Below are 9440 nucleotides of genomic sequence, written 5' to 3' on the forward strand. Positions count from 1 at the left end.
ATATAGTAGTATTTATATTAGAAGTTGTATAATCAATACATTAAAAGTTTAAAAAATATCATTTTTAACTTAAAATTTTCTTTTTTTATTTCTTTAATCAGTATTTCAGAAGTACTGGTTAGCAATGATTCTTTAAAAAAAAATCTCATCTCATCTCTGTAAGAAGAAGGCAACTTATATGGTACGGTACACTCTTCTCAATGTTTCTTCTAATATTGATTCATTTATTAGACAAAATTTATTTTAATCTCATCATTTTATATAGAATCTATTTACAGTAGACGAAATTTATATAGATCTTATTATTTTATATAGAATTTATTTCATAATTAGATAAGATTTATATTGATCTCTATCAATTTTATCTTATCAATACGAAATTAACTATATTTTTCTTGTGTGATAATGTCTAAACAATTTATAGTAAAATAGAGTATATTTTTGTAAATAAATTCATTAATTAAAGCATGTGTAATTTGAAAGCAAATATAGAAAGTGAGCTTATAATGAATGAAGGAAGGAGTGAGAATACTACAAACTCAACGACTACCATGAAACGGAAATATCAGAAAATATCAAAATCTGTCGGTATAATATTATATTTTTCAGGAACAAAGAAAAAACCATAGCCACAGAAATAAACAACTTTTCAAATTATATTATTATTAAAAACAAAACAAAACAAAACAATAATCCGACAAAATTCTCTGTCACCTTCTTCGGTTCACAAATCTCTTTCCATTTCATTTCATATCTCTCTCTCTCTCTCGTCGCTTCTGGTTTCTCTCTCTTCTAGGGTTTCATCATCATCTTCATCGGAGAAGGACCAATCTCCAAGCTTCGAATTCGTTTCTATATTCGTCAATTCGAAGCTTAAATTTTGGTTCTTCTCCGTTTAATTTCGGTCTCTCTTCAATGTAAACAGGTTTTTATCTGCTTTTTGAAAAAAAAAGAGGAGAACAATGACGCAGAAAATTCAGCAGCTCAAGGTCTTATTCTCTCTCTAATTCAACAAATGTTACGTTATAATGAAAAATTTGAACATGGGGTGGCATAAAATGATGATTTTTTTAATATTTAACCGTTGGAAATTAATGGTTTTGAAGATTTTTGTTTTCTTCTGATTTTTTTATTTGATTTTATCAATCATTTGGCTCTGTTTTGTGAACGTGTGTAATAATTATCATTTGGCAGAATAATTATTTTAACTGTAAATAATAAAGATAGTTATAGTTATTGTATGCAGTAAAAAAAAAAAACTTAGATTAGTTATATTTTTTATGCTAAGGATAATGTTTGACTCATACATCAAACTTAATCATTTGAATGTTTACATGTTATTAAGGATATTCATTTGTTTAGAATAATTATTTACTAATTTTTATGCTTTAAAACTCAAATAAACATTCTAGTCAACTATGATATCTTTCTAGAAAGGTTTTTGTTAGTCCGTCAGGCTGGTAATGCCGAAATTGTTAGGTTGGACACCTTTATCCGGGTTTGAACCCGGAACTCGCAGTTGTGTGTGTGAGTTTTAGTGGTGTTTGTCACTTCGTTTACAAACAAGAAAAAGAAAGGTTTTGGTTAGTAGATTTTGATTCGTTTTTGTCTTGAAACATTGTGCTGAGCTGACTGAATTGCACAGACATTGAAATTTTAGAGTTAATAACTTGCAGGACTCAAAAGAGTTAGAGTTTTTCACTGAGTATGGGGAAGCTAACAGATACAAGATTATTGAGATTATTGGAAAGGGTAGCTATGGAGTTGTTTGTGCAGCAATTGACACCCACACTGGCGAAAAGGTTGCAATTAAGAAGATTCAGGATGCCTTTGAACATATTTCTGATGCCGTTAGAATCCTTCGTGAGGTTAAGTTGCTGAGGCTTTTAAGACACCCTGATATTGTTGATATTAAGAGGATCATGTTGCCGCCGTCAAAGAGAGAATTTAAAGATATTTATGTGGTCTTTGAGCTTATGGAGTCTGATCTCCATCAAGTCATTAAAGCCAATGATGACTTGACCCGTGAACACCATCAGTTTTTTCTTTATCAGATGCTACGTGCGTTGAAGTATATGCATTCGGGTATATGCCCGTCTTTCTTTTCATTGTTTGGACTTGATATACATTCTGTGATTTTTATTATTGCTGTAAAATTTGGCTTTAAACGATTTCTAAGTAACTTTATGTTCGATTGCAGCTAATGTGTACCACAGAGATCTTAAACCCAAGAATATATTGGCAAATGCAAACTGTAAACTCAAAGTTTGCGATTTTGGACTTGCAAGAGTTGCATTTAATGATGCCCCAACATCAATATTTTGGACGGTATATGTAGTTTCATTTATAATTGCAAGAGTATGACTGTTTTATTGGTTATGCAATCAGTTGCAAGAAGGTTTATCATCTCTTTCTTTTGGTGCTTCTTGCAGGATTATGTTGCTACAAGATGGTATAGAGCCCCAGAGCTTTGTGGATCATTTGCTTCTAAGGTATTAGCCTAGCTAGGAGATGTATATCTCTAATTCTTCCATGACATGATATGGATATTGTTTTTCTTGACCTATTTGGTATGGGTCCATCAACACTATAACAGAGAAACAATCAGCTTCATTGATATTGTAATCAAGACATGAAATACTACAAATACTAGTTTAATCTGTGTAGCTACTTTTTTCTTGCTAGGATTCTAATGATTTGAGTGTTCCTTTGACAATGTGCTTTATCCCTAGGATTCTTAAACTTTATGTTACCCTGTCCAGTGTCCACTGTACCTCTCGGAGAACTAGATGTTGTCATTTCCATCTGGTTCTGAGACTCTGAAAGACTTATTACTGCTTAAAAATACAAACTTCTATGTTTGACTTATGTTTGATGGAATGGAGCAGTGTTTTCTGTTTTATTCTATTTGGTTCCACCCTTCCAGTCATGCCAATATTTGATATACATTTGTTGATGGTTATAAACATTTAAATTTTATTTAAAAGAGAGATTCTAAAATGGTATTGTGGTTTTAAGCTGGAGTGACATGCCCATGTTTGATGCTGAGTTATGCGATACAAAAATATTGTATATTTTTTACTCAATCAAGTAGGCATATAGTAAAATGTTGAGTAAAAATAATCTGACACCTGCAGGGAGAAACACATAGGAATCTAATTTGAACAAGAAATCATAAATCAAATATATTCTATCCAAACAGGCAATCATAGTATGTTGAACGTTCAATGGTGGAAATATGCCTTGCCGTTGCATTTATTTCTTGTATCTTCTGTGTGCTCTATTATAGTAAGACTATTGATTTCTTCTGGATGTTGAATTATCTGTTCTACATGTAAATGTACTGGTTTATTCGTCTGTTTCCTTTTGAATGGTATGGTTGGATGTGTAATTTTCTTTCAATTTCTGATATTGTTGGCATGCTGTTTGCAGTACACACCAGCAATTGATTTATGGAGCATTGGATGCATTTTTGCTGAGGTGCTCTTGGGAAAGCCACTGTTTCCTGGTAAAAGTGTCGTGCATCAGTTAGATTTGATTACCGACCTTCTTGGGACACCATCGCTTGAAACTATTGCAGGAGTATGAGCTTCTCTCACCTTATTTATCTATTTCATTGGATTTAATTTGTAGGTAGTTCTTAATGTTTTCTTTCATGAAACTAAGTTTCTATATAACTAGTATTTGACACTTCCTTTGTAAATTTTGCAGGTTAGAAATGATAATGCAAGGAAGTACTTGACGGGAATGCGGAAGAAACTTCCTGTGCCATTTGAACAGAAATTTCCAGATGCTGATCCATTGGCACTTCGCCTTTTGCAAAGGCTTCTAGCATTTGATCCAAAGAATCGGCCAACTGCAGAAGAGGTATATATTCATCTATAGTGTAACGTGTTACCTCTAGACCCATCTAGGAAATACTCCCTCTGGAATCATATATAAGAAAATATAGCGAATTGCACGCTTATTAAGAATGCTAGAAAACATCATTTACTTTTTTTTAATGTAATAAAAAATAAATTTTATTCTCCAAACCACCCTTTCTCTTCATTTACTTTTCTTTGGGAACTTGTTCCATGATAACATTAACTAAAAGATATTTTTAGAATGATACCATTAAATAAGGTACAATAAGTTGATTTTTGCTAATATTTGATTGCACCAAATATGACCTGTTTTTTGCTTTTAATTAAGTCCAAATGGAGTATCTATTTGAGTGTATTTCAAGAACCATCATGAAAAGTTGTCTTTTTGTTCATTATATACCTGATAGAATCCATTCTGCATGTTCTGTTGGCAGGCACTGGCTGATCCTTACTTCAAGGGTTTGGCAAAAGTTGAGAGAGAACCTTCGTGTAAGCCAATCTCAAAATTGGAATTTGAGTTTGAGAGGAGACGGTTAACAAAAGACGATGTTAGAGAACTAGTATATCGGGAAATACTAGAATATCATCCTCAACTGCTCAAAGATTACATGAATGGAACTGAAGGCGCCAATTTCCTCTATCCTAGGTCAATATACACTTCTATTGATTATACTTTATCCTCATTGCTCTTTTCGCTGATGTTGTTATTGATGTATGTGTAATGAATGTTTATGTGCAATGCATATTATTTATGCATTTATGCCCCTTGCAGTGCAATTGATCAATTGAGGAAGCAATTTGCTTATCTTGAGGAAAATGATGGAAAAAGTGGGCCAGTGCTTGCTCCTGAAAGAAAGCATGTCTCCCTTCCAAGGTAAGATCAATAAGAACCAAACATGGTAGCCTTTCCCCTTGATGTATTTAAGTTGCTGGTTATTGAAGTTTTGATTACATGTTGAGTTTGTCAGAGTTTTGTAGCTCAATATTTCTCATGGTATGTTAATATAATCATTCCTCTTTTGCAGGTCCACTGTTCACTCTAGTGCAGTGCTTCCAAGTAACCAGTCAACTTTTACTTTGTGTGAGAACAAGAAAATGGTAGAAGATACATCTAAGGGTTTGCGAGCAGCCGCAGAAAATTCTGGAAATCAAATAAGGGGTGTACAGCCTCCACCACGGGTGCCAGGTATATGAATTCAAACTATAATATGCACAATTATGTAAAAAAAGTACACTTAGGCTCTATTTGGTAAAAACTAGCGGATAGGTGATAAGCTAACTTATAGCGGATGACTTATAATCTAGCTTATAGCTGATAACGGATTAGCTAACCGATTGAATTTGTAGTGTTTGGTAAAATTAGCGATTGAAGTAGCTTATAAATATGAAATGACATAAAAAATGGTACATTTAATTAATATTAGTTTTTTCCAATTAAGATTGCAGGAGTAAAATTGAGTTGAAAGATGATAAGTTATAAGCTACTTGAATTAATTAGCTTAACAAAAAACACTATAAGCTCATACACATAAGCTATAAGCTCATGAGAAAGTAATATTACCAAACAGTTTTTTTTTTAATCATACGAGCTTATAAGATATAAGCTATAAGCTCAAAAAAAGTGTCTTGCCAAACAGACCCTTAGAAAGGTCCTGACATTCCTTTTACCTTCTAAAAACAAGTGGATTTTAAGATGTTCTTAATCTGATCTGAAGAGGATGAAGCTAATTACTAAGAAACACCGCAAATCAAATTCTAGATCTTCCAAGAAACCCTACAATGTAAAATAATTTGATTTGATTGAGCTGTGATACGTGTAGCATATTAGGAGAAAGAGCCATCCCAACATTAAATTTTGCAGCATATCAACATGAAGCCAAATCCCACTAATTGGGTTTATTCAACATGTGTATATGCATGTTGTAGCCTTGGAGGATGGATGATAACTTCCTTTTACTATTATTATCCATAGACATGATGTGGTGGTAATTTATCTTGGATTGGTTGATATTCCAATATATTCATGATTTGTTATTTATCTTCACTTCACATTAAACGTTTATTCATCAAAACATGAAGTCACCAACTTTATACTTAGAATCTGGAACAGTAAACCAGATTGCACACTGAATAGTAGTACTTCTATCAATAATTCTTAATTCCCAGGGAACTGCTGTTTCAACTGAGATAAGTTACAAGTAGAAAGGGAAGTTGTAACTTCTAAATTGTTCGCTTTAGAGTAGACAAATCCATTAATGTAGTCGTTCTGCAACATGAAGTTCAATATGATACTACGATGTTATTTATATTGCTGTTTTCTGTCTATATTTAACATTGCTGAACAGTTTTTCTTTTGTTGCCACAGCTAAGCCAGGGAGAGTAGTAGGCCCAGTTCTACACTATGAAGATGCAAGAATCGCATACTCTTCTATTGACCCAAGGATGGTTTACCAAAATACTACTCAAGCAGTCTCGAGTCACTTTAGAACCCAGCAGTCCAACTTACAGGACACACCAACCTCTGATTTGAACAATAACCCATACCGTCGGCGAGGCAATAACAATAACCTAAATGATCATGTAACTATTGATACAAAACTGCTGCATGCACAGTCTCATATTGGTGTAGTCGGTGCTGCAGCAGTAGCTGTTGCCACTCACAGTCACAGGTATTCAAGGGGCATTCAGTACAGTTTGTCCTAGGCTTGAACTTCATGAGATTGAAACCTACTATGCTAGCCCAGAATTGAAGGGAGTGACGATTATTAACTTTAGATGGGTTTAGGTTTTCATTTTTTACTTTTTGATCACCATCCTTGTAATTATATGCACGACATTCAATTGTTAATAAAGAAAGTTGATTGTGTATATGTACAACATCAATATTTGGATTGTTTTTTAATCTCTATAAATTCGATTTATTGTACTCAAAAAGTTTTTTTTTGAGGTTTGTTCGGAGAATCGCTCACTAATTGTGTCAATGCATGTAATTTAGATACCACTTTTTCACATTTAGAAAATCCCAGGCAAATTATTGCAGGTAAAAGTAAATGCAATTACATTCTCCTCAGTTATGTCCTTTTTTCTGTATATTTTTCCATTTTACCTTTCTCTTTAATTTCAAGTTACATTGCATTGTTGAAATATAGCATACTACCCATAATTAATGCAAAATTATAGGATAAGCTAGCAATCTGTGTATCTGTATGGAATAACTTCAGAGTAGTTGAAACTACATAAACAGGATAAATTAGAGATTTGAATTAGATTTTTCATAAAGTTCAAATAAACTATAGTGCTTATGGAACAAGAGTGAACAGTGTTGTCTACAGAATTTTCAGCTGGGAAAAGTGCAATTGGAGCATCAACAAGCTTCATTTGAGTAAACTTCAGTGCTAATATTGGTTTTGATAACATCACACAGGCGCTGAAATTATACATGTCAATTTTATGATCTCCAGCCATGTGACTGTTGCCGACATGTTCTTCGAAATATCTTTCACTTTCAGTGTTATCATTTGATGTAGTGGTTGTTCCTGAAGCCTTCAATGGTTTCATTACTTGCACCCTGTGTCAATATGTGAATTGAGATGTTGAGATTTTAGATTTGGTGGCAGGTCCATCTCATATGACAAAAGGTTTTTTACTTTTGTTACACTGGCTGTAATTCTGTTCAAGTCACACTTGAGCGGAGTCTAATAAATATGGGAGCGATTCTAATCAGAATTGTTCTCCGCAATATGAGTAATTAAACCCTTATGTTAGACCCAATCCTTGTTAGGAAATATCTATCTTATGCATAGTTGACTCTATTTAATGTGTATATATTTACCTCTAATAGTTAACTCTAGTTATTTTCCTTTCGATGCACATTAAATTAGATCCCACTGATTGAGGATCATGGCTGTCATGACTTAGGATTATCTTAACATACGTCTGTAAATATATTATATATATGGCCTAGAGGTACATACAATATACGAAACATATACACAGAAATCTATTCCAAATTGTTCTTCTCATATTCTATATTCCATTTTCATATTGCTGTCTTAAGATGGTATCAGAGCTCGATCAGGGAACTGGAAAATCAAACAACTGCAGTAACAAATCAAATAACAACAACAATTCTGATATGGATTCATCAAATCCATATTACATTCACCCTTCATATCATCCTGGTCACTTGCTTGTCCCAACAAAATTGAATGGCACTAATTACTCATCATGGAGCAGATCGATGGTTCATGCCCTCACAGCCAAAAACAAAGTGGGTTTTATCAATGGATCCATCAAAACACCATCAGAAGTAGATCAACCTGCAGAATATGCTCTATGAAATCGGTGCAACAACATGATTTTATTGTGGCTCACACATTCTGTAGAACCAGATCTGGCTAAGGGAGTCATTCATGCCAAGACTGCTTGTCAGGTTTGGGAAGATTTTAAAGATCAATTTTCACAGAAAAATATTCCAGCAATATATCAGATTCAAAAGTCATTGGCCTCTTTATCCCAAGGCACCATGTCAGCCTCAACCTATTTTACAAAAATCAAAGGCCTTTGGGATGAATTGGAAACATATCGCACTCTTCCTACTTGCAGCCAGATGAAGGCACATGATGAACAAAGGGAAGAAGATCGCTTGATGCAGTTTCTCATGGGCCTTAACGATTCTTACAACACTGTTCGCAGCAATATTCTCATGATGTCACCATTACCCAACGTTTGACAAGCCTACTCTCTAGTCATTCAAGAAGAAACACAACGCCAAATGACTTCTGAAACAACAGAGAATTTCTCCATTGCTGCTGCAATCCACACTCATCAAAACAATTTCTCCAACAAGCTTGTCAAAGACAAGCATTGTGAACACTGTAATAGAGAGGGCCACACAATTGATAATTGCCGAACTCTAAAGTTTCACTGCAGTTTCTGTAATAAGAAAGGGCACACAAAGGATCGATGCAGGTTTAAAAACAGGACATGGGGTTCCAACAACATGGGAAATCAAAGCAGCAAGGCGAACCAATCACAACAGCGACAACATGGACCTCGCAGCGCTGCATCTAGGTCATTCCCTGCTGCAAACGCAGCAGAATCTTCACAGTCTACACTTGAATTATCGGCAGAGCAGATTCAACAACTTGCTCGCGCATTGAGTATGATTTCTTCAAACAATAATGCTGGTATTAACAACACTCATGCTAATGCTGCAGGTCTGTCTCTCTTTTCTAACGCTTCTATTAATTCTATATTCACTAAGCCTTGGATTTTGGATAGTGGAGCCACTAATCATATCACATCTGATCACATCATTCTCTCTAAAACAAAGTCTTCAATCATTCCTTTTGTCAATTTACCCACTGGCTCTTCTGCTCCAATCACATCCATTGGGGACTTGTCATTCAATTCCAATATAACCCTACATGATGTTTTATGTATTCCTTCATTTCGGCTAAACTTGATATCTTCTAGCAAACTTACCACATCTCTAAATTGCTGTGTGATTTTATATCCTGACTTTTGTGTATTGCAGGGCTTGGCTACGGGGAAGATGATTGGCTCGGGTGA

At 34.3% G+C, this 9440-nt stretch overlaps 1 protein-coding gene and 1 pseudogene across 1 annotated transcript; both read left to right on the plus strand.

Annotated features, from left to right (window-relative positions):
• Window positions 1-709: 709 nt before the first annotated feature.
• Window positions 710-6800, plus strand: LOC146899122 (mitogen-activated protein kinase 19-like). The gene is made up of 10 exons (XM_085734858.1): window positions 710-989; window positions 1677-2085; window positions 2201-2328; window positions 2433-2492; window positions 3433-3582; window positions 3712-3867; window positions 4301-4512; window positions 4639-4740; window positions 4892-5052; window positions 6232-6800. Exons 1-10 carry the CDS (start codon window positions 963-965, stop codon window positions 6567-6569), a joined length of 1743 nt encoding a protein of 580 aa, XP_085590984.1. The 5' UTR covers window positions 710-962; the 3' UTR covers window positions 6570-6800.
• A 1420-nt stretch (window positions 6801-8220) lies between these two features.
• On the plus strand, window positions 8221-9440 carry LOC146899123 (uncharacterized; annotated as a pseudogene).

Source organism: Medicago sativa, chromosome 8 (genome assembly GCF_051527215.1).
Source record: "Medicago sativa cultivar Bolivia chromosome 8, Bolivia_mono, whole genome shotgun sequence".
In the NCBI taxonomy this organism is placed as follows: domain Eukaryota; kingdom Viridiplantae; phylum Streptophyta; class Magnoliopsida; order Fabales; family Fabaceae; genus Medicago; species Medicago sativa.